At 44.2% G+C, this 27836-nt stretch overlaps 1 protein-coding gene, 1 long non-coding RNA gene and 1 pseudogene across 2 annotated transcripts in view; 1 reads left to right on the top strand and 2 right to left on the bottom strand.

The window, feature by feature from the left end:
* Positions 1–27125, top strand: part of CENPU (centromere protein U) — a 36490-nt gene extending 9365 nt beyond the window's left edge. The window contains exons 4-13 of the mRNA XM_072775948.1: positions 1068–1173; positions 7756–7816; positions 8333–8569; positions 15161–15227; positions 16289–16397; positions 21826–21904; positions 22132–22179; positions 23226–23287; positions 25049–25205; positions 26908–27125. Of these exons, the coding sequence (XP_072632049.1) occupies positions 1068–1173; positions 7756–7816; positions 8333–8569; positions 15161–15227; positions 16289–16397; positions 21826–21904; positions 22132–22179; positions 23226–23287; positions 25049–25205; positions 26908–27042 (1061 nt within the window). The 3' untranslated portion in view covers positions 27043–27125. The remainder of the gene's footprint in view (positions 1–1067; positions 1174–7755; positions 7817–8332; positions 8570–15160; positions 15228–16288; positions 16398–21825; positions 21905–22131; positions 22180–23225; positions 23288–25048; positions 25206–26907) is intronic.
* Positions 10538–11548, bottom strand: LOC140604657 (dynein regulatory complex protein 8 pseudogene; annotated as a pseudogene).
* Positions 21169–27432, bottom strand: LOC140604658 (uncharacterized). The gene is made up of 2 exons (XR_012007472.1): positions 24424–27432; positions 21169–23815 (listed from the first exon to the last, which is right to left on the bottom strand). It is a non-coding gene; the product is annotated as an uncharacterized lncRNA (long non-coding RNA).
* Between the last annotated feature and the right edge of the window lie 404 nt (positions 27433–27836).

Raw genomic sequence — 27836 nt, 5'->3', positions numbered from 1 at the left:
GCTCAGGGTATGTGATCCCAGGTCCAAGGATCAAGTCTCACTTTGGGTGCCCTGAGAGGAGCCTGCTGCTCTCTGTCTCTCATGAATGAATAGATCAAATCTTAAATAAAATTGGGTTCTCTCTTTATATGAGAGTCTGGTTTGGATGACTGGTTACACATGGAGGTTCAGGATTGGTTTCTTTCTCTTTTATTCTTTGTTGTTTGCAGTAGTAAATAAATTCCTTTGCCTAGTTGAGGGCACCGCAGAGCCATTAGCTTAAAAATCAGGCATTGATAGGTTCATTGCTTAAGCAGCTGTTATTTGCACACATGTGTTTTAAATCTACACGCCATGCTAAAATTTGAGCCTGAACAAATGGGAGCTTGGCCCCAGGAACAGCAGTTTCCTGGCTGCCCCCTCCCTCCCCTAAGCTCTCCCAGCATGCGGGCAGCTGGCCCTGGCCCTGGGGTGCTGAGGTCCCTTTTGACCTGAGCAGGTACAAGAGTGTTCTTTATCCTGAGTCCTGTCTGTGTCTTTCCCAGCAGTGGTCTCTTAAGGAGAGCCGTGATGCTCCATCAGGTGGAGACAGAGAATGTCAGCCTCCCTATTTAGATTTCTTTTAGCTCATTAAAAAAATTTCCATATAGTACATAAGTACAGTAATACAGGTCATAACTGTTAAATGTTCACGTATTTACTAGTGAAACGGTATAAATTTCTCATTGCGAGCTCAAAAACATTTGGGAGGTAAGTAGCCTCTGTAATCGTTAGAAATTAAAACCGAGGGGATCCCTGGGTGGGCTTGGCGGTTTAGTGCCTGCCTTTGGCCCAGGGCGCGATCCTGGAGTCCCAGGATCGAATCCCACGTCGGGCTCCCTGCGTGGAGCCTGCTTCTCCCTCATCCTATGTCTCTGCCTCTCTCTCTCTCTTTCTGTGTCTATCATGAGTAAATAAAACATTAAACAAAAAAGAAAGTAATTAAAACTGAGATTGCCATTGAAAAGGAACAAATGTAAATACTGCCCAAGCTGCCAGCTTTTAAAGTTGTACTTAAAAAAAAAAAAAAAAAAAAAAATCTTTCGTAGATCCTCCTTTACACAGCACTGCTATCTACGCTGATGAAGAAGAATTCTCCAGACACTGCGGGTCATCCAGCCCTTTGAATCCTCAAGGAAAAGAAGCAAAGAAAAGGTATGGTTATATTTTAAGCTGTCACTTATTGGTGGCCAGTTGGATTTCTGAGAAGCTTTTTAAATATAAGCTTATAAAACTAAAGCTTTTTAAAGATCTTTGGAGCCAACTTAGGTTTTTTTCCTCCAGAGAACTGTACAGAAAAACTTGTTTTCAAAAATTAACATTATGTATAATAACTATTTATAGGTATGAGTTTCTAGGGAAAAAACAGTCCTGAGGATGTAATTACAGCAGGATGACTGTAGTTTGTACTGTGTTGTGTGTTGAAAGTTGCTAAGAGAGTAGATCTTAACAGTTCTCGTCACAAGAAAAACAAATTTTGTAGCTCCGTCTGGTGATGTTAAAGATTTCTTGTGGAGATCATTTGGAGTATATACAGGTAGCAGAGCATTATGTTGTACACTTGAGACTAACATGTCAATTATACCTCAATTATAAAAGTCCAATTTAGTCTAAAAAGCCCTGTAGTAATTTTAATTGACAACTGATTATTCTCGGAAACATGCCTGTGAAGGTGGTTTAGCTTTGAGTTAGGGAAGGAGGGAGAAGCTTTTGTTTTTTAAGTTTTTATGTTAATTGCAGTCACCGGGTTCGGGTTCTCTTCACAAGTGCACTACGTAATCCCACCACCTACTTCGTCCGTCCTGGCACTGCCCTCCTCTCTGGTGACCGTCAGTTTGTTCTGTGTATTTGGGAGTGTTTCTTGGTTTGCCTCTTGCTCTTTTTTTTTTTCTTTGCTCCTTTGTTTTGTTTCTTAAATTCCAAATATAAACAGAATCATATGGTATTTGTCTTTCTCTAACTGACTTCACTTAGCATAATACTCTCTAGCTCCATCCATGTCATTGCAAATGGCAAGTTTCCATTCCTTTCGATGGCTAACATTCTGTTGTGTTTGTGTGTGTGTGTGTGTATATATATGTTTATATATATACACATATATTTATGTACACACATGAAATGTTTACGTGTATACACTTAAATATATATGCACTTGAAATGTCTATTCGAGTCTTCTCCCCATTTTTTAATTGGATCATTTGGCTTTTGGGTGTTGAGTTTTATAAGTTCTTTTTTTTTAATTTAAGAAATAAATGTTTTTTAAAGGTTTTATTTGTTAACACGAGCAAGGGGAGAGGGAGAGGGAAAAGCCGGCTCCCCGCTGAGCAGGGAGTTTGATGTGGGGCTTGATCCCAGGACCCTGGGATTATGACCCAAGCCGAAGGCAGACAATTAACCAACTGAACCACCCAGGCACGCCTCATAAGTTCTTTATATGTTTTAGATATTAACCCTTTATCATATATGTCATTTGCAAATATCTTCTCCCATTCCAAAGGTTGACTTTTAATTTTGTTGATTTGTTTCCTTTGCTGTGCAGAAGCTTTTCATCTTGATAAAGTCCCAATAGTTTATTTTTGCTTTTGTTTCCCTTGCCACAGGAGATGTACCTAGTAAGAAGTTGGTATGGCCACTGTTAAAGAAGTTACTCCCTGTGTTGTTCTTTAGAATTTTGATGGCTTCAGGTCTCATTTAGGTCTTTCATCCATTTTGAATTCATTTTGGTGTATGGTGTTAGAAAATGGTCCAGTTTCATTCTTTTGCATGTTAGCTGTCCGGTTTTTCCAACACCATTTGTTGAGGAGACTATCCTTTTCCCATTGGATATTCTTTCCTGGTTTGTCAAAAATTAATTGATCATATAATTATGGGTTTATTTCTGGGTTTTCTGTTCTGTTCTGTGGAGCTGTGTGTTCGTTTTTGTGCCAGTACCATACTGTTTAGATGACTGCAGCTTTGTTCTAGAACTTGAAGCCCGGAATTGTGATGTTTCTAGCTTTGCTTTCCTTTTTCGAGATTGCTTTGACTATTCAAGGTCTTTGGGGTTCGTACAAATTTTAAGATTGCCTTTTCTAGTTCTATGAAAACTGCTCTTGGTATTTTGATTGGGGCTGCATTAAATATGTAGATTGCTCTGGGTAGTGTAGACATTTTAACAATATGTGTTCTTCCAATCAATGAGCTTGGAATGCTTTTCCATTCATCTTCAATTTCTTTCATCAGTGTTTTATAGTTTTTAGAGCACAGGTCTTCCACTTCTTTGGTTAGGTTTATTCCTAGGTATCTTATTATTTTTGGTGCAACTGTAAACAGAATTGATTCCTTAATTTCTCTTTCTGCTGCTTCATTCTTGGTATATAGAAATGCAACAGATTGCTGTACCTTGACTTTGTATCCTGTGACTTTATTGAATTTATCAGTTCTAGCAGTTTTTTGGTGGAGTCTTTAAGGTTTTCTAAATATAGTATCATGTCATCTGCAAATGGTGAAAGCTTTACTTCTTCCTTACCAATTTGGATTTCTTTGTTTCTTCTTGTCTGATTGCTGTGGCTCGGACTTCCAGTACTGTGTTAAATGAAAGCTGTGAGAATGGACATCCTTTTCTTGTTTCTGATTTTAGGGCAGAAGCTCTCAGTGTTTCCCCATTAAGGACCATGTTAGCTGTGAGTTTTTCATATATGGCTTTTGTTATGTTGAGCTATATTCCCTCTAAACCCAGTTTGTTGAGGGTTTTTATCATGACTGGATGTTGTACTTTGTCAAATGCTTTTTCTGCATCTATTGAAATGATCACGTGGTTCTTTTCCTTTCTCTTATTGACATGAGGTATCACCTTGATTGATTTGCAGATACTGAATCACCCTTGGAACCCAGGCATGCATCCCACTTGATTGTGGTGAATGATTTTTTTTTTTTTAATGTGCTATTGGATTCAGTTTGCAGTACTTTGTTGAGGATTTTCATCAGTAATATCGGCCTGTAGTTTTCTTTTTTTGTAGTGTCTTTATCTGGCTCTGGTATTATATTAGGGTCGTGCTGGCCTCAAAGAATGAATTTGAAAGTTTTCCTTCCATTTCTGTTTTTTTGGAATAGTTTAAAAAGAACACGATTCTATGAATTTGCCTATTTTAGATACTTCATTTGCCTAGAACACCACTTGGCACCTGGTAGGTGTTCAATGAATGTTTGAATTCATTCTTGCAGCGTAAGTGTAGTGCCATGGTTAAGGTGACTGGCCCACAACCTAGTGTGTGTTGTGCTGGTTCATATCCTTGCTATGCCACTTCTAAAGTATTTGACCTTGGGCAAGACCTTTCACTTCCAAATTCCTTCATCTGGAAAGTGAAATAATAATATAGTCTGTATTATATGATTCTTTTAAGATAAATTGATCTTAAGTTCTTAAAACTAAAACTGGTTTGGCACACAGTAACCTTTCAAATGGTAGCTTTCTAGTATTTGTATTTCTCAGCATTTGTTGAGCACCAACTACATACCAGGCACTGTGTTAGGCTTTGGATGGATGTACAATAATAACTGAGAATGGACATAATCCTTTTCCTCCTGAAGCTTATGGAGCTGTAGATATTAATGAAGAATCCTTGATGAACCTCGTGGGAAAGGGTGTGACACTGTGATGGGAATTAGGTTGGTGGAATGAAGTGAGGAACGAACATTCTGTGCAGATGAATGGCAGGCAGAGGGGAACTGCGATGGGAGGGACAGAGGGAGTCCGTGGGACTGGAAGGAGTCTGTGGGATGACTCAGTAAATAGACTGAAGAGGGGAGCACACTGCAAGGTGGTTATCCTTTGTCATGATTGGTAGAGACTGCTAGCTGCCTGCCCCAGGGTGTTCCCCTTCTTAGTGATAGGGTGTTCAGTTTTAGCTGAGCCCGTGGCTGTCTCAGAATGAAGAAAGCACCTCCTGGTTTCTCCTGCAGCTAAAGTGTCTTTACATCATGGCCAAAGAAGCATCTGCAGCTTCTCTAAGTGTCTTCATCGGGAAGATTCTTTGCTCCTTCCTTCTTCCTTATGGTGGGAATGGGGTGTGACAGTGGAAGCTTGAGCAGCCAGTGTGGACCATGAGGCGGTGTCCTGAGAAAGTGGAGCAGTAAGATGGATGCAATCTGGGTCCCTGGTCGTGGTGGGATTGTGCAGATTTCCATGAATTATCTCTCAAGTTTTATCAAGAGGGAAATAAAGTGTCTTGTTTAAACCATTTGGGAGGTGTGTCTTCTACTATCTGTAGCCACACCTAACCCCATCTTTTATACCTAGTAAGGAGTTTTGTCATTAAGCTCCACAGTTAGAGAATTTTAAGCAAGAGTGGTGTGGCCTGGTCTGCATTTAAAAACTATCCCTCTGACTGCTGTGTGGAAAATGGATTTGAGAGAGGCAGGGGTGGGCTGGAGAAGACCAGTTTGGAGGCTGTTTCAGTAGCCTAGGGCCGGGAGGACGAGGGTGATTGTGACAGAGAGGGAAAAGCAAAGGAGTTTAAGAAATAGGACGTTAATCAGTGGGCGTAGTGATGGGGGTTGGCTCCAGGAGGCTGGGGAGGAGCTGCGGTCTGTATGTGAGGGTCAGTGATCCTGCCTCGGACCAAGCTGGGGTTGCTAGAAGACTGAGTAACCCTGGTCATCGTGAGGCGATGGCAAGCATGGTGCAGAGATGTCAGAGTCCAGGGTCATGTACTTGGGTCAGGAGCCCCAAGGGAGAGGCCTGAGCTGGAGTTCAGGCTGAAGTTTGGCTCTCGGTGGTAGGGCGCCGGGGGCACTGGGAGAGCTCGCGGGGAGGCTGCAGCCTGGGAACAGCAAGGCCCGGACAGGGGCAGGGGCACCGCTTGCAGACCCACCTGTGCGGGAGGAGGTAGGAGCTTGCAAAGGAGAGGAGAAAGGGAGCTCGGGGTGCAGGGAGGAAGCTAGGCCCGTGTGCAGCAGAGGGAGTGCGTGTGCCTGTGCGCTGGGGGGTGGGCAGGAGGGTCCGATGCTAGTGAGGGAAGGGCGGGCGGGGTGTGCATCATATTTAACCACGTGGACGTTCTTGGCCATCTTGGGTTTGAGGGCGTGAGAAGCCCAAATAAGAGACATTATTTGGGTAAGCTCGGGTCTGTATGTGGGTGTAGAGGCTGCACTGGGGAGAGACGATCCCAGGACTCAGGGAGGCTCCAGCATCTAGGCCCCAGCTCCTCCCCAGGGACCTCTGGGTCTTTGCTCTTCGCCTCTCAGCCTCTTGACATGCCCGGTCCTGCAGCTCTCCTCGCCCCCCGCCCCCGGTACTGCTCTCCTGGCCTTACCCAGATGGCACTGCCCCCCCCCCCCCCGAGGCTGGTGGTCTTGCCCAGCCTTTCTTTGGGGCCCGTATCCTGCAGACTGGCCTTAGGCCCCCAGATGCCCAGGGGCAGCCTGGATTCGGCAAAACCAAGCTGCATCCTTTTCTGTCTCACCCGGTGTCAGCAAGCTCCTGTGGTGTCCTTAGCTTAGGGGTCCTGCTGTCACCTGGGAGGCGTTCCTGGTCTGTTCTCAGTCCAGTCTGATTTGTCGGCCTTTGGCGACCCAGAGAGTCCACGTTTTTCTCTCCATACCCCTGCCATGGCCCAGGCCCTGCTCCTCCCACCAGGATTGCTGCAGCAGCACCCACCTGCTGGCCCTTGTCTCCCGGATGGCTCTCTCCCACTGGCCCATGCACCCCCCCGCCCCCCAGGCCGATCTTCCCAAACTGCTGGTCTGCTCTCTCTACTATGCCTGCCACCTTCCACGGGCTCCCCGTGATCTGGGTGCGTGGTGGAGAAAGCCTGTGCCAGTCCCCATAAGTACACTGAGGCAGAATTAGAATGGAAGAGGCTTATTAGTAGATATTTCCATGAAAGTTGAAGGTGCAAGAGTCAGGACAGGGCAGAGATGGCCTCAGAGTGTGGTGGGGCCGACCCACGGGCAGCTGCGCAGCAGAGCGCGCTGGGTCCTGGAGCCCTGGGTGGGCAGCAATGGCCAGGCCCTGTCCACTCTTCAGCCTTCCTACTAGACACTGAACCTAAAGGAAGGTGCCTCATTCTTTTTTTTTTAAGATTTTATTGATTGATTGATGAGAGAGACAGAGAGAGAGAGGCAGAGACACAGGCAGAGGGAGAAGCAGGCTCCATGCAGGGAGCCTGATGCAGGACTCGATCCCGGGACTTCAGGATCACGCTCTGGGCTGAAGGCAGCCGCTAAACCGCTGAGCCACCCAGGAATCCCTGGTGCCTCATTTTTTAAAGTAATTTTATTCACTGTACTTTGCATTTTGAAGTTGCTGTTAGGTGAATGTTGAATTGAATGAAAAAATGAGCTCTCATTGGAAGGTTTTTTTGTTTTTTCCTTTTCGAAGGAAAAAGAAAGTCTTCCCTTTTATATCTCCTAATGATGGGCCTAGTGTCTGGAGATGAGCGTTTAGTTGAAATGATGGCCTGTGTGTACCTGTGTACCTGGGCCTGGTAACTCGGGGAGGGCGCAGTTCTGGGCGTGACCACAAGGGGGTGCAGGAATGGGACGCCTGCTTGCCCCCCAAGAATAACCTGGTGCGGCCTGGGTCCAGGAAGGTGGGACATGACCCCTAAACCTGGGAAGGAGGCAGGCCCGCCCTGGACCAGTGAGAAATCTCCTCATTAAATCGAGCTTGTGTTAATAGTGGATGAGCAACTTCTACGAGACCCGTGAAAGCAATGAAATAAGAGCAAGACCCTGATGGTTTGTTCTTTGGTCCAGGTCCCACACTTACGAAGTGGAAGAAGGTGAAAACGTGTCTATAGAAGTGAGTGCAAAAAAGGTATGTAGGAGTGTTCTCTCTCCTATCGTGCAACATATTTCTTTTCCTATTTCAAATGGATGCAAGTAGAGAAAATGCGCTGTAACCATATTTTACATTGAGAAAGAATATGACATTTTAGAAGATAGTTTTATCATATAAAGGGAAATATATATTCATATCTTAAGTCCTTAAATCTCTCTGTCGAGAGATTTTTATAGTGTTCGTGTCGTCTGTTTAGACCGATTTTATAGCGTTCATGTCATCTGTTTAGACCATGATTGACAAAGGCAGAGCGGGCTGAGGGGAGCATTTATCTGGAACTCTTTTTGTTGTTGTTGTTGTGTTTAACATCTGGAGCTCTTGGGACTGCGGTACCCCGCAGCCCGCTCATCTCGTTGCCCCCTTCCTATTATGTTCAAGCTGGAAGGTGGGAAACGAGAAATTCACACTCTGCTAGGCTCTCCACTATCACAGTAGAGGTGGTAACAAGCACTTGCATTTTCCGACCCAATCATGCTGCTAACCTTGCCACAGCCAAGAAGAAAAGCCAAGCCCATTAGCGATGAATCTGAAAGCACCGAAGAAGCTGTCATAAGAAGGAAAGTTAAACCAGCAGAGAAAATAAGGACCCGACAACAGGAACCTGTTCCAGATGCACCGTGTAGGCCTTCAGAGCTTCCAGAGGAACCAGCCGAGTCGGTCACTCCTGAAAACATAGGACCCCTGAGCGCCAAGTCCGTTGTTGAAAAAGGGACAGATCCGAGTCAGTTGGTAAGAGAGGGTCTGCTGTCCCCTGGGAGGAAATCACCTGCGATTCCATCACCTGGAAAGAGCCACCCTGTCCTTGGCCTAGGCTCCTCAGCGCCTCACCTGCACTTTGCTCACCCCCAGTGGGGCCAGGCCGGGTGCTCATGTTCTAGGCCACCATCTGAATGGGAGCTTGCCGCTCACTCATGAGTGTGCGTAGTGTAGTTCATCTCTTGCTCGTGAGCGGTTGCAATTCAGAAAACTTTTAAGTGCTTAAGTTAAGTGCTTAAGTGAAAACTTTTAACTTTTCATGAATTTCTTTCTAGCTAAATCTTAGTATAAACTCTTGATCATTAGGGAAAAGAATAGCTAAGATAAGATTGTTCTGGGTCATAAGTGCTCTGCTTTAAATTCTTGGCATTTATGATCTTTTGGTCAAGCTCTTAATACGTCATTTTATTCATTTAGTTTAATGCTTTGAATAGTTCGTTCTCATGTTCGAAGAAAACTTTAATGTGTTCCTGCTACATCATGTTCCACTTTCCATCTTCCTCACGCAGTGAATACACACACAGGTGACTTTCTAACTAGGCTCTTACGTGTTCTCCCAGAGTTTGCTTCTGCCCATGTCAACAAATGTGGACTCTTCTTTCTACTCAGAAGCAGGTTATCCACATTTTACCTTTCCTTTGTCTTGGTGGACAGCCCACGTGAACTTGAATTTGCAGCTCTTGAGGTCTCCTGGGAATGTCCTCTCAGGTCCAGTTGACTGACAACATGTTCAGATACTATGTCTCCCTTTGGTCTTTTTATGCTGGGGGAATAGTCTACTTGATCACAAAGCAAGAGTGTTTAGATTTTTGGGTTTTTTAAAATTTTATTTATATTAGAGCACGAGCAGCAGGAGGGAAGGGTAGAGAGAGAGGAGCAGGAGAAGCCGCCAGCCACCCCGCTGAGCAGGGAGCCTGACGTGGGCTTCGATCGCAGGACCCGGGGATCATGACCTGAGCCGGAGGCAGGTCCTTAACCAACTGTGCCACCTCAGTGCCCCGGGTGGTTTTTAATATCCCAACTTTGTGAATTCTCTTTAGTTTGAGTTTTGCATCATGAATTTTATAGCTTTGTTCTTTTTTTTTTTTTCTTAATTTTAGACTTAAGAGTTGCAAAAATAGTTGAGGAAGTTCCCACATGTTCTTTATCCACCTTCATCTAATTCCTACTTTTTACATTACCAAAGCACAGTGATTAAAACCAGGAAATTAGGGGCGCCTGGGTGGCTCAGTCGGTTAAGTGTCTGCCTTGAGCTCAGGTCCTGACCCTCCGGGGCCGGGGCTCGAGCCCCTTGTTGGGCTCCTTTCGCAGTGGGGAGTCTGCTGCTCCCTCTGCCCCTTGTCCTGCTCGTTCTCTATCTCTCTCTTAAATGAAATCTTAAACTATTAAAAAAAAAACCCAGGAAATTAACTTTGGTAGAATACTATTACCTAAAGTACAAAAGCTGTGTTTTTAATTGCATATTTATTTAAAGTTACATGATCTTGATGAATGGCTTCTATTGCTATGAAATGTTCCCTTGTAATTTCTTATAATACTTTGTCTTGAAATACCTGGCGTCAGATGTTAATATAACCACAGCAGCTTCCTTACGCTTCCTTGCCATGGCACATCTCTTTTCATCCTTTTTCTTACGACCTGTTTCTGTAGATTTTGTCCCCCCAGCTTTGAGATACAACAGATATGTAACATTGTTGTAAGTTTTAGGCATTGATTTGATACAGTTCCATATTGCAAAATAATTATCACAGGAGCATTAATTAATATCCCTATCACTTCACATAATTACCACTTCTCTTTTGCAGTGAGAACATTAAAGGTCACTCTCTTGGCAGCTTTCAGGTATGTAATACGGTGCTGTTAACTCTAATCGCTCTGCTGGACGTTCCATTCCCGGAGGTTACTCATCATAACTGAATCTTTGGACCAACACCTCTGCATTTCCCTGCCCCCTTAGCCCCTGGAAACCACCATTTACTGTCTGAGTTCAGCCTTTTTAGATTCCACGTGTAAGTGGGATCGTACTTTGTCTTTTTCTGTCTGGCTTACTTGACATAATGCCTTCAAGTCTCATCCATGTTGCTCATGTGTTGTTTTCTGATTTTGTTAAATTGTCTTTCTATGACAAACTCCTTTCACATTGAGTTTCCTTAAAACAGCTATTTTGAATTCTTTTTTTTTTTTAATGCTAAAATGTTTTAAAGAATCGGCTTTAAAATAACTAGTCGCTTGTCATTCTATAAGGCTAGACGTACAAAATAAATTTATGTTCATCTTTAAAAAACAAAGTATCTTGAAATAGTTGTCACCAGGTATTAGTTAGCATATGTAGGAATTATAAGATGTAAAACTAACGAAGCCAGGCTATCTCTACAGTCATCCTTCCAATGAGAAATTAAGTCTTCAGGGCACCTAGCCGTCGTCTACCAGCATCATGGTTATGTAGTCCTTGTAACGAATGGAATTCGATTCTGGGTCAATTGCATCGGACAACATTTCTTCCATTTCTTCCTGAGAAAAAGGCTCACCTTCTTCAGTCATATACTTGACGAATTCTTCCTTAGTTAGAAATCCACGTTTGGATGGATCTAACACCTCTGCAGTCAGGTCATGCAGCTCTCCTTTGCTAGCGACCTGATAATTGTTCCGATCTCTCTCACATCCACTGTATTATTCGCCTCAGGGTCAAACACTTTAAAAGCGTCTTTGATTTTTTTGTGAAATTCTGTTACAACTAACTCTGTGCCTTCCCTTTCTTTATCATCTGCCATCTTGTTGCGGAGCCTATTTTGAATTCTTTATCGGGTAAATTGCAGGTCTCCGTGGCTTTGGGTTTGATTATTATTGTGGTGACCTTTGGGGTGTCAAGTTTTCCTTGATTTCTTTTTTTTCATGTTCCTTGAAGTTTTGTGATCCTGTCTTCAACACTCGAAGTAGCTGTCACCTTCTCTAGTCTTCACAAACCGCCTTTGAGACTTCTCGGATCTCTCAGCTCCTGTAGACACTTTTATCTGCGGATGGATGCCAAATTGTTCTTGCTGAGGAGGGTACACAAAGGATGTGTTTTTCATCCATGATGCTCTTGCTTTTTGTCTTTAAAGTCTGTCTCTTGTAGGGTAGCTTATAGTTATCCTCGGTCTCTGCATTGTAATTGGAATGTTTCGTTCACTGACTTTTGAGGTAATTACTGATGTGGTTAGGGTTAAGCCTGCCATATTGCTCTTTGTTTTTTGTTCATCTCTTTTGCCCCTCTCTTGCCTCTCCACAAGCCCATTGACTTTTGATGTAATTTTAAGTATAATTAGCTTGAAGTCAGGGCATTGCTCAGTCGTTAAGTGTCTGCCTTTGGCTCAGGTTGTGATCCTGGGGTCCTAGGATGGAGTCCAGCATTGGGCTCCCTGCTCAGTGGGGGGTTTGCTTCTCCCTCTTCCTCTGTGTCTCCCCCCGCTTGTACTCTCTCTTACTCTGACAAATGATAAATAAAATCTTTAAAAAAAATTAGGTTCAAGTCTACAGTCCTCTATATTGTTTTCCACCTGCCCTTCGTACTTTCCCCTTCTGTTGCTAATTTTGGATTAACTGAATATATTTTGGTGTTCTGTTTTCTTTTCTTTACTGGCTTCTTAGCTATGCCTCTTAGTTTTTTAAGGGTGGTTGCTCCTGGGTTAAAAGTATGCACCTCAGTTGGCAAAGTCTACTCAGTCAGTATGTTACCATCTCATACATGCTACTTCCTGATAGTTAACTGCTTCCCACTGCATAAATCTAATTACTTAACCATATATTCTGTTTATCTGTCCATCACCCTCTGTGCTACTTTTGTCACATGTTTTACTTCTACATACATTGTAAACCTAACCGTACAAGGTTGTCATTTTTCCTTGAATTTATGAGAAAAGGGGCACCTGGGTGCCTCAGTTGGTTAAGCATCTGCCTTCAGCTCAGGTCATGATTCCAGGGTCCTGGGATCGAGCCCCACGTCGGACTTCTTGCTCAGTGGGGAGGCTGGCTGCTGCTTCTCCTCCCTGCTCATGCTCTCACTTGCAATCTCTCTCTCCCTCTCAAATAAATAAAATCTTTGAAAAAATTTTTAAGAAAAATATAGTTTTTGTTACCCACTCATTTTTTTTTTTTTTTTAAGATTTTGTTTATTTATTCATGAGAGTCCCACAGAGAGAGGCAGGGACACAGGCAGAGGGAGAATCAGGCTCCCTGCAGGGAGCCCAGTGCAGTACTGGATCCCAGAGCCCCAAGATCACGACCTGAGCTGAAGGCAGACGCTCAACCACTGAGCCACCCAGGCACCCTACCCACTCAATTTTTAAAAAATGTATTCTCTTTAAGTAGGCTCCACGCCCAACATGGGGCCTGAGATCAAGAGTCTCATGCTTTGCCAAGTGAGCCAGCCAGGTGCCCCCCCTTTTAATTTGATTTTTCTTTTCCCGTTGTCTTTTCTCCTTCCTAAAGATCTGAATTTCCTGCTGATACCTTTTTTCTTCAGCCCAAAGACTATCCTGTAGTATCTTTTAATGCAGGTCTGCTGGCAACAAATTCTCTCAAATTTTCTTTATCTAAAAGTGTGTTTATTCACCCCTATTTTTAAAAGATGTATTCACTGGGTGTAGAATATTGGGTTGACGTATTTTTCCTCTCAGCTCTTTAATTATGTCTTTCTGTTGTTTTCTGTTCTCTGTTGTTTCTCCGAGAAGGCTGTGAGACTTACTGTTCTCATGTATATTTACTCTGTCCCTTTTCTCTGGCTATTGTCAAGATTTTTGGCTTATCTTTGTTTTTTGGCATTTTAAACATGGTATACTTAAGTATGTTTTTATCTTGCTTTAGGGTTTACTGAGCTTCTTGGATCTGTAATTTGGACAATTCCAGTTGTTTTTTTCTTAAATTTAATTTTTCTATGCCATTCTGACTCTTTGAGAATTCTTATGTATATTTTTGATCTTTGGTATTGTCACACAGGCTCTTGTGACTCTGATCTTTATTTTTTCCCCATTTTCTCTCTGATCTGCAGATTGGATAAATTTTTATTGCTTTGTTTTCAATTTCACTGACCAATCTGCCATTTAAAATCTGCAGTGAATGGAGGCGCCTGGGCGGCTCCGTTGGTTAGGTGTCTGACTCTTAATTTCAGCTTAGGCTATGATCTCAGGGTAGTGATAGTGAGATCAAGACCCTTTTGGGCTCTCTGCTGGGTAGAGTCTGCTTGAGGTCCTCTGCCTCCCCCACCCCCTCCAATTGTGTTCTCTGTTTCTAGTACCCTTCACATTCTTTTTTTTTTTTTTAAGATTTTATTTATTTATTCATGAGAGGCCCAGAGAGAGAGGCAGAGACATAGGCAGAGGGAGAAGCAGGCTCCCTGCAGGAGCCCGATGTGGGACTCGATCCCAGGACCCTGGGATTACGACCTGAGCCAAAGGCAGACGCTCAACTGCTGAGCCACCCAGGTGCCCCTACCCTTTACATTCTTTTTTTTAAAGATTGTATTTATTTATTCATGAGAGACACACACAGAGAGAGAGAGAGAGAGAAAGGCAGAGGGAGAAGCAGGCTCCATGCAGGGAGCCCGATGCGGGAATCCATCCCGGGACTCCAGGACCACGCCCCGGGCCGAAGGCAAACGCTAAACTGCCGAGCCACCCAGGGATCCCCTACCCTTTACATTCTTAATCTCATGCTACTAGCCACTTTCTAGGAAGTTGATGTAGGCTCATTCTGCATGAATGCAGGATCCAGGAACTTCCTACACTCCTAATGCTCTTTTTTTAAAGATTTTATTTATTTATTAGAGGGGTGGGAGGAGAGCATGAACTGGGGCAAGGGGGATGGGGAGAGGGCAGGCTCCCCACTGAGCGCAGAGCCTCAAGCTGGGCTTGGACCCAGAACCCTGCGATCATGACCAGAGTCAAAGGCAGATGCTTCACTGACTGAGCCACCCAGGCGCCCCTGATGCTCTTTTCTAAGCAGTCCTGTTCCAAGTGCTTCTGTTGCTGTCGTCTGGTTTCCACTGCCCTAGCAGGAGTAGGAGTACCCGGCTGTGCTGGGACTTAGCTGGCCATGCTTCTGGCAAAGGCGTCCCCCGGCGTGGGGGCGGCAGGGGATCAGGCATTCCTAGGGGTTCCCCTTCTCGGTTCCCCTGCATGCCTGGTGTCTTAGACCTAAATAAGGGTGTCTCCCCACCCCATTTTGGTGGTTGGTTGTGGCAGGGGAGCTTGTTCAGAAGCTGTTCCTTCTTCATAGCCTGGAGCAGAGATTAAACTGATTCCACACATTATTACCTTAACTAATTAGAATTCAACTTCCTCCAAGGCAATCATTATTAAAAGCCAACTATAAGTTCATTTACTTTTTTATTTTGGGGCAGCTTAGTTTTTTCAATGTCTCTTTATATTACTTTAAGTGGTATACATAATAACTTTTAGAACTAAATGAAAGTAATAGGTAGAATTGAGAGTGTTTGATAATACTGTTGTCAAATACTTGTTTTAAGAGAAGGAAGACTTAAACATCTTTGCTGCCTTTTTTCTTTTCTTTTTTTTTTTTTTTTTGTAGAAAACTCAGAAAAAGGAGATATTTTGTGGCAAAAGGAAGAAATCAAGAAGTAAAGCCGTAGACTCAGGTACAGAATAATGTTTTATACTTTGCTGAGCACTCAAGGATTTCATTTTAAAAACGTTTTGTTGTTGTTAAAGTAGTAAATGGTAAGTATATAAAAGTGGTATTTTAAAAAGCTAAAAAAAATGTGACTTCGTAGTAACTGATTTTTTCCAACATCTGTCGTGAAAATTTTCAACCTGCAACAAAGGTGAAAGATTCTTACAATATATATTTATGCTCCTAGATTTTATCACCTCAATTTTTAATTACACAGTATACTTTTCATACACCACAGTTTGTACCCTTTCGTATAAAGGTTGTTTTTTTTTTTTTTTTCCCCATTCGGCATAACTTTTTTGAGATTCACCCACATTGTTCTGCATTTTTATTGATACAAATAAAAGCTTATTGAAAAATGGGAGGAAAATGAACCATTTTCTCTCTTTGCTTCATTTCTTTTAAAAGATAAGTCCTATATGTTTAGAAAATTTGGAAAGTGTAGAAAGGAAGATAAAATCACCTACAGTCCTGTCACCCAAAAAGAGCCACTCTGCTTTTTGGTATATACCCTTCAATCCTTTTACCGAAACTTCTCATCCAAAGTGGGATCATATCCATATCATTAAGTATCCTACAGCCCCGTCTTATTGCATGTTTCATGTTTCATCCACATTACTGAGGCTGAATCAGCACACTGAGGGATCTTTGTGTTCTAGAAGTGGCCTACTACATAGATTAAAATAAAGAAAATACAATTAACAAGGAGCTCTGTTACCAGTAGTGTTGGGTAGCAGCAGACTGTTAAGTAAAGGTGCGGTGGGTAGTTCTGAGTCAGCAGCACTTCAGGCTCTTGCAGTAGAAATGGGAGAACCGAGGAGGCAGCAGTTAGTGACAGTATAGACGGGGATTTGTGAGACTGCATTGGCATGGGGAGAAGTGAGTCCTGTCCCCTCCCGTGTACCTCTTCAACCGTAGGTATTTTTGGCAATCTGGTGGGACAGTTGTTGTTGTCGACTTTCAGAACCCTGGGTCTAGAGCCCAGATATAATCAGTATATTAAATTGACTTATTTTAATATTCTAGATATTTCCGACTGTGTACATATTTGGTGTCTGAAAGGAAAGAAAGCCAGTGACATCACAGAATTAGATGTTGTTTTGTCTGCATTTGAGAAAACCATCCTAGAGTATGAGTAAGTCTCTTGATGTGATATATGCACCCAATGAATTTTCCTTGAAGCACAACTTTTGCTCATCCCAAGGCTTTTGATGTATTTTCATCATCTAGTTACATATTTTTATATTTCTATTATAATTGTTTTCTTTAATCCTGTGAATGATATAATAGTATGTTTTGGAATGTCCAAATATGTGACTTTTTAATTTATTTTTTTGTGTTAAGCTTATATCTTAAATATGTCATGATCAAATTTGATGGACTAGTGGTATTTTTTGTAATTTTGGGGCTTTCTTTATGGCCTAGCACGTAATCTGTGGAGAACCTAACTATTGGATCTATGTGGAATCAGTATTATTTTTCCTGATTCTTTTTACCAATTAATGCTATATATATTTAGAAACTATTCTATTAGGACATCATGTTTAAAATTGCTCTGTCTTGTAGATTGAACATTTTATCCTGTGGTACCCTATCCATTCCTAAAAATGCTTTTTTGTCTTAAAATCTATTTGATCTGATTCTAGTTTTATGCCACTAGATTTCTTTTGCTAGCATTTGCTAGAATTTATATCTTTTTCCTTCCTTTTATTTCCAGCCTTTGTCTAACCTTAAAAATTTTTTTATAAGAAATAGTAAAGGTTAGGGGCACCGGGGTGGCTCACTTGGTTAAGCATCTGCCCTTGACTCAGGTCATGATTACGGGGTCCTGCTCAGTGAGAAGTTGCTTCTCCCACTGCCTTTGCCCCTTCCCCTGATTGTGCATGCATGCATGCTCTCTCCCCAAATAAATAAATAGAATATTAAAAAAAAGAATAAAGTTTAAATCCAATGTGTCCATATTTGTTGACTTAGTCCATTTACATTTATTATAATTATTAATATATGTGGAAGAATGTGTTGATATATTTTTACTACTTTAGATTTTTTTTGTTGTTCTACTTTGATGTTTTTAATTAGAACTTTTTTAAAAAATAGAATTTGTAACTCTCCACTAATAAGATTAGAACTTTGGCACGCTCCCTTAATTCTTGGTCACCTCTCCCTTTCCCTTACCCTAGAGATTTTTACTTCTGGGGTAAGATAGTATTTTTTCTCTTCTCTCTTAAGATAGCAACAACCCTTATTAAGGTATTTATCTGATCACCTTTATTTCACATATTTCTTACACCAGCCTCTGGTAGTATCTCTTATCTAAGTGCTTCATTCCAACTCTTTTGAGTGCGGCTCTTTATGCTGTAAAATTCTAAATCCTTTGGATTATTATGGTCATGACACTGAATTTGAATGACATTTTAGCTGGATATAGTATTCTAGGTTCTAAATAACTTCCTTAAATACTTCTGAGTCACTATTCCTTTGCCTTTTGCATCTAGTGTTGACTTGGAAAATTTGGTGTCTTTTGAAGTCTTGTTTACATGTGATCTGCTCTTTCTAAGCTTTTAGAATATTTTGTCTGTGATATGCTTTGGTTTCACTGTATTGGGTCTGACCTTTCCAGTCTAAGGTGGTTCTTTTTTAATTCCAAAGTTAAAAAAATGTTTGTTCTTGCTAATATTATATCCATGTTTTCTGTTTTTTCTATACGTCCTCAGTCTAGAAACTAGAAGTTTGCTAATTTATTTCTCTGCAATCTCCATTATGTCATTTATCCCATCTACTGTAGAGTTCAGTATGTAGCCATATAACTTTTTCTCTAACGTTTCTATTTGGTTCTCTTTTATGTCTTTTGTTTTATGTTACTACTGTCCTCTTCAGAATATTTATTAGGCTAATTTCAAAATACTGGTTCATCTATTATGAAATACCTGCTTCTCTTAGAATTTCTGATCTAACAGTTTTTCTCTTTGATGCAGTTGTATTCCTCCAGTGTGTTGTTACTCCAGCCTATGAGCTTATTTACCCCTGGGTCTGTCAGCTGCTTGGTCAGACAGACAGTGGGTATGAGGGAAGACCCAAACCTTGATTCCTGTTCATTCCCAGAAGTGCCAGTAATGAGGGTGGATAAGGCCTAGGGTAGGAAGCCTCAGTCACTTATCCTGCAAAGTAACCTGTCAGGTCAGGATTTAACCTTTGTCCTCCAGAGATAAGTAGCATTCAGAGCTGCTGCACTCCTCAGATTATCATTCTCCAGCCCTGAGGGTTTAGCAGGGAAGGAGGAGGAGACCAAGGCTGTCTCCACTTTGTCTCCAGGCCCCACAAACACAGCCCAGGTTTTACTCTTAAAGACACAGGGACAGAGGTCTGATTGGCTGCAGCTGTTAGGGAGGCACAGCTTGTGAGGAGCATGCTGGGGAAGCAGCAGAGGCCAACCTTGACATCTCCTTTCCTGTCCCCTTTCCTGTCGTAGGCCACAGCCACCTCCCCTCTCACCAGTTCACCCATTTTAAATACGTCTTTCTCTCACCTTGGGAATTTTCACAGCTTTCCCCACAGGGGGTGGGGGCAGATTTCCCTCTTTGGTTCTTCTGGAGTTGATCTTGGGGAAAGAAGCCAGCCTGTCATACTAACTTATTATCTTTGTGGGAATTGTCTATTTTATTCTTCTGTACAGTGTCCCCCCCCCCCTTTTTTTTTTTCTGGTACTGTATGTTCCAAAATCAATTTGCTGTTAAAATTGGCACAGGTCTTTCACCTACCCAAGACTGTCTCCACTGTGTTATCCTTTTCCCATTCATAAATCTCTTCAAAAGGAAGAAAAGACTTAGAGATTTCTGAGATTTTAGTGAAATGGCAATATCTTGCCTCTTAGCATAGTGATCATCTATGTATTTACCTTTACCAGAGACCTTTATAATTTCATATGCCTTTGTGTTGTCCTTTTGTTTCAACATGAAGGACTCCCTTTAGTAATTCTTGTAAGCAGGTCTAGTGATGATGAACCCAGCCTTTGTTTATCTGGGAAAGTATTTCTCAGGTTTTTTTTTTTTTAAGATTTTATTTATTCATGAGAGACCCACAGAGAACGGCAGAGACCCAGGCAGAGGGAGAAGCAGGCACCACGCAGGGAGCCTGACGTGGGACTCTACCCTGGGTCTCCAGGATCACACCCTGGGCTGCAGGCAGCGCTAGACTGCTGCACCACCAGGGCTGCCCATATTTCTCAGTTTTTGAAGGATAAGTCTGCCAAGTACAGTGTTCTTGGTTGGCGCTTGTGTCTTTCAGTGCTTTGTGTATGTCCTTCCACCCTCCTGTCCTGTAATGTCTCTGCTGAGAAATGCACTGACCATGTTATGGGAGTTCCCTTGTACGTGACAACTTTTCTCTTGCTATTTTCAAGATTCTGGTTTTGCCTTTGAATTTTGAAGTTAAGATGATTTTTGAGTTGTTAGCAAATTCATAGGCCTCCATTTCTTTATTTAGGACCTGTTTCTGGGGGTTTATTTCCCTCTTGACTGGGTTATGTTTTCTTGTTTCTTCTAGTGCCTTATTTTTTGCTGTGTTTTGTACAGTTTAAAAGCAGCCATCTCCTTTGCCAGTCTGGATGGTCCTTTAATCCTTTTCTGAGGATGTCTGTTCTCTGGGCTTGTGCATGTGGTTGCCCAACTAGGGAGGTTTGGGCTTTCTTTTGTTGGGATTTATAATCTCTCGAGACTAGAGCTCCCTCTGGTGTCTCTCTGCGGCACTGTAAGCTCCGGTGCGGCAACAAGCTGCTCAGCTCATTTTTGATCTCTATCATCAGAGGCATCCAGGCTATTTCAGTTCCCACCATTCCTCTACTTCGAGTGACAGAGAAACCATTCCAAACTTTGGATAACATTCTCCTTTTCTCTTTCCCTCCCAGGGGAGAAGGCATGACCTGGGCCATTTGTCCTGAGCTCCTGTGTGTAGCGTTTCCGGTTCTCTGTTGTTAGAGCAAACCACTGAACTCTCTTCTCCGTGGCAGCCAGGCATCCAAAGTCTGTTTTTTTTTTTTTTTTAAGGTTTTATTTATTTATTCGAGAGAGAGAGAGAGAAAGAGAGAGGCAGAGACACAGGCAGAGGGAGAAGCAGGCTCCATGCAGGCGCCCGACGTGGGACTCGATCCCTGGTCTCCAGGATCATGCCCTGGGCTGAAGGCGGCGCTAAACCGCTGAGCCACCCGGGCTGCCCCGAGTGTGCTGGTTCTGTTAGCATTCCAGATCAGGCAAGATGCAAAGGACTCCCTCAGGCAGCCCCCTTAAAAGCCAGAATGTTGAAGACACATTCTGTTGTCTTTCCCAAGGGAGAAACCATGCCCTGAGTTTCTCGAAAGAACCAAGCTGGCGTGGGAGATGGGCTGTTGAAGTTGCTGTGAAACTGCTTTTCTTCCCTGTTTCAGTAGGACAGTTCTTCACCTCGAACTTGCCTGCAACTTCTTAATTGGTTTTTGGAATTCTCATAAGGCTCTGTGGGCTGTATATAGTTAAGTTGGTTTCCCTGTGGAGGGAATCTGGTCTGGGGCTTCCTATTCTGCTGTCCTGCTGGTGTCACTAGAAATACCTTTTAATACTCTTTTTTTGATGAGAACTTAGATATCTGTATTAGAAAGTACAGGCCGCCTCTTCTCAGTGTTCTGCTGAGCTCGGTCCCCTTCTGCCGAGGGACTTGTTCCTGCATGTGGAGTTCCCCCAAGAAAGAAACCATTTTCTAATTACCCGTCGCTTATACAAAATGTTTATTACTTTCAACTAAAAGGGCCCTTTCTAGTATCCTGTGGCGCCGAGGCAGAGTAGGGGGTTAGCTGCTGTCTCAGGAGGTGGCGCCGCTGCTGCACACTGTGGGTCTGCATGTGGCCGTGAGAGCCACACGGGGAGACCTGGGCTCCCTTTTCCTGATAACAAGTTGGTTAGGGTCAGCTGTGGAAGGGCTTGAAGAATTGACTTTTGGCTGCTTCGGTCCAGCTGGCCTCTCCCTGCTTGTTGGTTAATCCAGATGTTCCTCACTCACCCCTCCAGCTGGTGGCAGGCAGGGAGAGGCCAAAGCCTGCTGCTCACTGGACCGGGTGGCAGGACAGGGGGACAGGGACCGGCTGTAACGCTTTCCACACCGCTTGCCTTCACCTGTGGACGTCGCCAGTGTCGAGAAGTGAAGCTGATCACCTACCTGAAGGTTTAGGGGAAAATGTTTCCTGTTCTTTCTCTTCTGTTGAGAATGTTTTTTTAAAAATATTTTACTTATTTGAGAGAGCACGCGAGAGTGAGTGCACAAGCAGGGGGAGGAGGACAGAGGGAGAAGCAGGCTCCACGATCAACGTGGGGCTCGACCCCAGGACCGCGGATGACGACCTCAGTCCAACACAGCCGCTTAACCCACTGAGCTACCCAGGCATCCCTAAGCCCGAGAACTATCTTTAGCCGTGCCATCCTAGACACTCAAGATGGTGCACGCCACGTCATGGCTTGCTCATGTGCTAAGCAAATGAAACACACTTTTCAGCCTCCTTCATAGGGTACCGTTTAAGCTTTGTTTTCTCCCTGCTACAGGCAAAATGTAGAATCTAAAACTTGTAAGGAAGCCATCAAAGAGTTTCATTCTGATGTGAAAGAAGAACTCCTCAAAATGGTAAGTTCATTGACATACATTTCTTGGTCTAGATTTGTTTTGCTAATCCTGAGACAGCTTAGGGTTATTTCTGAAAAAATTGCATTTGCTGGTGACGTGGTAAAGAACTCGTGAGAACTGAGTACTCATGTTTCACAGGCTGTTTTTAAACTAAATATGATGTATTGTCAGTAAATAAATATTCATGTGTATTTTCCAAACTTAAAATGCTTTTTTCTTTTGTGCAGCTTAAAGAATTCCAGATGTCAAAAACTCTGAAAAGGAATAACATGAAGGTAAATCACTGGTGTGATTAAGAAGCGTAGTCACATACAACACTGACACCTGCAGAGCTAAGTAACGTCCTGCCTCTGGGCTTTAGGACCCTCGCTTTGTAGAAGAGTTGTTTTTTTTTTCAGTCAGGCTTTTATTTGGTGGGTCTTGTGGTTGTGCACTATGAATGCATGCTGAGGGGTGGGGATCCCACCCAGCCTAAAATGGCTGTCAAGCCCCAAATAACCACTTCCATGGTATTAACTAATAGTTGTTAAGTAACATATATTTATGGCTTTTATGACTGTCAAAGAGTAAAACCTTGTAGAATAAGAACTGTCCCATGTCAAGGGACGGCATGGGAAGACTACGGCGTTAGGGGTGGGGTGAAGGACATTTCTTGCCCTGGTTCCGCTACTTCGATCTTGTACCATCTTCTTGGAAATGCTTCACATATCCCTAGGATATGTGAGGAGAAACAAGCCAGTGAACACCCATCAGTTTATGGGCGACCCAGGTGACCTCCGAGCTGTAAACTTGCATGAATCCAGGCGTGAAGGAGCAGTTCCCCCTCGACATTTATAATAGCAGTGGATTTGCGATGCACACATTGTTGTTTCAGTGATTACAGGCTTTTTCCTTCAGTTTTATTCCTTACTGGTCACCTCTGCGTTACTTACCAGCAAGTGGGAACAGTCTGAATGTCCAGCTGTGGGACGTCTGGTCGTCCCTAAAAGATGATAAATACGGGCTGGCTCAGGGCACTGTCCTCCTCGTGTTTTCCCGGCACACCTACAGAAGCGGCCAAGGCCGTCCTGGGCAGCTCACGGGGGGTGAAGCCCTGGCCCCACTGCCTGCGTTCCCACCGGTCCCGTCCCCGGCTCCCCCCGGCAGCACCCATCGCCCCCCAGCCCCATGCGCTGTGATGCCGGGTCTCTGCCCCTCCGAGCCCAGTTCTGGGGGCTGCGGGGAGTCTGTCTCCCACCGCATCTCTAACACCTGGTTCCGGGGAGCAAGCATCGCGCACAGATTTAAGGAGAGATTTTAACAAATCCTCGTGTCACTTTAGGTTATTTCCGATATTGAGAAGAAGAGGCAGCATCTGCTTGAACTCCAGAATGAACTGCTTCGGTAAGGTGACGCCAGAACCGCCCAGAACTTGCTGGGAAGGATTTAGCCACGGCCCGGCCACTGGCCCCTGGGGTCTGTCATGGGCCCGCATCCCGGCGTCCCTGAGCCTGGCAGCTGGGGAAGGCGCTGCGAGCCGGAGCTGTCGGCCGAGGAGCCCTGAGCGCTGACCTCCCGCCACCTGCTGGTGGCCACGTGCAGAGGCTCTGGGCCAGGCCGCCTTGGGGCCGTGCTAGCGGCGGAGCAGCCTCCAGCACGCCTGCCAACAGGGAGCCTCACGTACCGGCCGGGTGCTGGAGAACCAAGTGCGTAAACACGCCAAGTTCGGCGAGCGCCCTGTAGAGCTCACAGGGTTGTTGCTGTCAGTGTGGTGCTGGCGCAGGCCCTCGCCACGTGCGGGGCTTGGAGAGCGGCCGGGGTGTCCCCCCGGGCTGTCCCCGTGGTCACCTCCCGAGGCCGGCACCTGCCGTGTGAGCTGAGGGCTGCGGGAACGCAGTGGAGAAATAAGGCTCGGCCGTCTGCTTCCAGGAGCTGCAAAAAAAACGGGGCGAGAAAGTGGTCTCGTCAGAGAAGACAGCCTGCAGTTACAGGGCCGAGTTTTAAAGGAGAGAGGGCAGAGGGTAGGACGGGGTGAGGTGGGGGGTCCAGCCCGTGGGCTTCCAGTCCAGTCTGTGGGTTACGATGTCTGTATGATAAGAACCAGACCTTTTTAAAGACCAGCCTCTCCGTTCCTTTTCTAGATAAAATTCTCAAAGTTGAAAAGTATATCTTGAAAAGGCCTAGAAAAAACATGTGGGGCATTGGGATTTTAACTTTCACGTGGGAAACCTCAGGCCTGGGGGAGGGAACTCACCCCCAGTCCCGCCCCTAGGAAGCAGGGAGTCAGGATCTCGTGTCTGCAGACGGGCTGCGAAATCTGCACCCCTGACCACAACCCTCATCAGCTTTTCCACAATGCTGCGTTTGTTCAACAGACACAACTGTTAAAGGACTTTTCTAAAATTATACTGCAGGATACTTGCTTTTGATCTTAAAAAAAAATTGGCAGCCTCTACCCTTCCCCGTCCATAAAATTCAAGATATTCTTTTTTATTTTATAGGTAAGAAACTTAAGACACTGAGACAGAAAGTAGTCTTACCCGTGCATTTTCCACCCAGGCGCTCTGGAAGTTTTTCCTCCGGTTTTACTAGATGTTGGGAACTGGGCAAAGGCCAGGCCCTGCTGTGCTTCCGCTGCTATGCCGGGGGGGCCCACGTCCCCGCCCAAGGGTGGGAGGAGCTGGCCACGTTGCTGTCATGCAGGAGATGCTGGAGATCCCTGGAGTCCCTCTAAATGGCCAACTGGGTTGTAGGATGTGCGAGGCATCTTTCTTCTCAGGGTTTCATTTCTAATTACTCTGTATCATATTTCAGAGTTTTGTCTATATTTAGTTTTTTTTTTCTTTTTTTTAATAGAGACAGAGAGAGGCAGAGACACAGGCAGAGGGAGTAGCAGGCTCCATGCAGGGAGCCACGTGGAACTCGATCCGGGGTCTCCAGGATCACACCCCAGGCCGAAGGTGGCGCTAAACTGCTGAGCCACCGGGGCTGCCCTAGTTTTGTCTATATTTTAAATTGAAATCTAGACCCCATCACACATTCATAATTTCATAACTGAAGGCCTCTTCAAAGCCCTAGCCCCTTCCCTTGCACACTCGGCCTCTTCCCCCAAGGCTGTTACACTTTCCTGGAGGCCTTCATTTAGGGGAAACTCTTGTGTTGCAGGTTAGAACCACAGATGAAGCAACTCCAGATAAAGCATGATGAACTCACGGAGAGAAAATCTTCCCTTAGGGATGCCGCAGGCTTCTTATCTAACCTGAAACAGCTTCATCAAGATTATTCGGCTATTCGAGAGAAAGAACCTCACGTAAAGGAAACGGTAACTGCAATTTTTAAAATTCACTGTGATTGAGAAGGTTCAGGGCATTTGCACGGTGGAGTACTTCCGCGGGAGCTCTGGGGAGAGATGTGGGTGCAGATTCCAGTCTGCCCACACAGCAGCGCTGCGAATCCATCGGCTCAGGCTACTTAAGGCTAGAGGAATAGAGGATGGTCTGGACACGCTGACTTTATGAACATATTTGCGCGTTAAGAGAAACGACTGGGCAAGAGAGGGGTGTCCTCTGTATGCCGCGCTCACACCACTTTGCTTCGTACACTCATCACTGGAAGGCCACACGGCTTTTCTTTTGTTCCACCCTTGCTCATGGTAGCTTTTCTTTTACCTGAAAAAAACCATTCTCCCCTTTACCTGGTAGGTGTAATTTTAGAAGTTGGGACACACAGAAGGGACACAGTAGGGAAAGGTGGGGTTATTTTAATACAACTTGTGGCTTTTGGATTTTTGCTGCAGATGATGCTATTGTTAGGCTAACCAGCTCAGATCAATAGAAATTTAAATTATAGGAAAAAAAACGAATATAACTTAATATGAAATGTAAATACATGTATCTTATCATATTTATATTCTTCCCTATGTTCAATTTTAAGTTTTTTCCACTAGCTTAAAAGCCTTAAGTTTGTCTGTGTATTAGATCTGAAAATAGAAATTAGATCTTCTCAATGAATGCTTTCTGTGACTAGTTTGCCAACTAGTCTAAAGCTTACTTGGGGTTGGGGACTAGAGATGTTCGTGGCCCTGCTGGAGTTTGGACGGGATTCGACTTTGTGGGGTACACTACTCTAATGTGTTCTTTGTGTGCCCGCAGGCCTTCTGTGCTCTCTGGTAGTGTCTTCCTTTCCGGCAGTTGGTATTTGTGTGCATGTCGTCTCTCCTAAACCAGAGATCTTCCACCAAGTGTCAGTGCTCCCCCCTGTCGCCTGCTGTCGCCTGCCTGAGAGCAAGTGGCCCTGCCAGCTGGGCTGCATCAGGCTCTCAGTGTCTCTGACTGGAGTCCAGAGTAGTAACAGGTTATAGTCTAGAAAGAACCGATTATGTGGTGGTAGGAATCTGCTGAAAGCTGCTCTTGTCAATAGTAAGGAAAACACCTTGAAAACATGAAATTACACCCTTATCCTCAGTGTGAGCACACTTGCAGGGGGAGCACAGTCCCTTGTCCTCAGCTATGGTTACAGCATGCAGCTCAGCCTCACGATTTGATTTCTATTTTATGTTGGGTTAGATCCTAATTTTGCCTTTAACCTTCCCCATCGGTTTTTCTGGGTGACGACTTTTTTCCTCTTGAACTTCTGTGGCCTGGTGTTGCCCTTCCCATAGTTCTTCCAGTAAAAGTGCAGCTGCCTTAGAGTTTTCTGGGTTTAAAATAGGCTTGAGGTCAGCGGACTTGCCCAAACTCTGTCTCAATCTGTATGAGGAATGATTTTGTTTTAAATAGTTTAGATGCCGCCGTTCTTGGAACCAACTGGTCTTCTGAGAGGAGACCAGCCTACACTTTCTAGAACAGTTCCCTTATAACCTTGTTACTTCTGCCCTAAGAAAAAGGATTAACCCAATTTTTTTAATGATCCTAATTGAAAAAAAAAAGTTCATGCAAAGCTCTACTTAACACTGAGCTGTGTAACAAATAAGATTATAGAAGTTTTTTAAACTTGATAATCTAAATATGATTTTCCTTCAACAGTATGATTCATCCAGCCTTCCAGCTCTGTTAGTGACAGCGAGAGCCCTTTTGGGAGCTGAAAACCACCTGCAAAATATCAACCATCGATTAGAGAAGCTCCTTGACCAGAAAGGAGACCCAACTACTAAGCTGTGACTGTATAAAGACTAGTCCCCTGCTATTGCCTGTTGCCTTCAGATACTGTACTTTTGTAAATAAAAATTGAGAAGTTAGCTTAACTTGTCTACTTGTTCAAGCTGGGTTGTCACCAAAATTGATTATTACTTTGTTCATAGTCAATTGATTTGAAGGGACCACATTAGGTGGCAAGTTGGTATAAGTAGCTTTAGGGGCTATAACTATCTTCTCTGGTTATAACTATCTTCTCTGGTTAGTATCTTGAGTAGTAAGTTCTACAGTGTTGACACCTAATCAGACGCTGACACGTAAGAGTTCTAACCTGAACAAGTAGAACGACCCTGAGCTCCCTAAATCTGCATACACCTACACACAGAGCAGTTCCTCCTGAAGAACCCCTGAGGGCTGACATTCTGCACAAATGATAGAGAGACACCCTCCCCCCCCCCCCCCCCCCGGAGAAAGGTTAAGAGATGGACATAGGGTGGCGATGGGAACCCCACCCCTGAAGTGCCAGCCCACAGCAGGGAGGAACAGCACTGAGGGGCCTGCATGCGGACTCACCAGCCCTGGGGCACAATGGAGGGGGACCCCAAAACCAGAACATCAATTTAAAGGACAGTGAAGGAAGCCCGTTTACTATCCTTCCAATATCTGCCAAGCTATAGGAGAACTGCTGGAACTCTGGGGCTGACGGGCTGATAAGCACCACTGTTTACTTTCCCCCTCTTCCTGGATAGCCTGACTGGAGCAGGGTCCAGGCCCTCTAACCCCTCTTCCAGGGCTGTCCCATTGAGCCCTAAGCCTCCAGA

Source organism: Canis lupus, chromosome 15 (assembly GCF_048164855.1).
Source record: "Canis lupus baileyi chromosome 15, mCanLup2.hap1, whole genome shotgun sequence".
Classification (NCBI taxonomy): Eukaryota; Metazoa; Chordata; class Mammalia; order Carnivora; family Canidae; genus Canis; species Canis lupus.
This window is presented reverse-complemented; position numbering and strand designations above follow the sequence as displayed.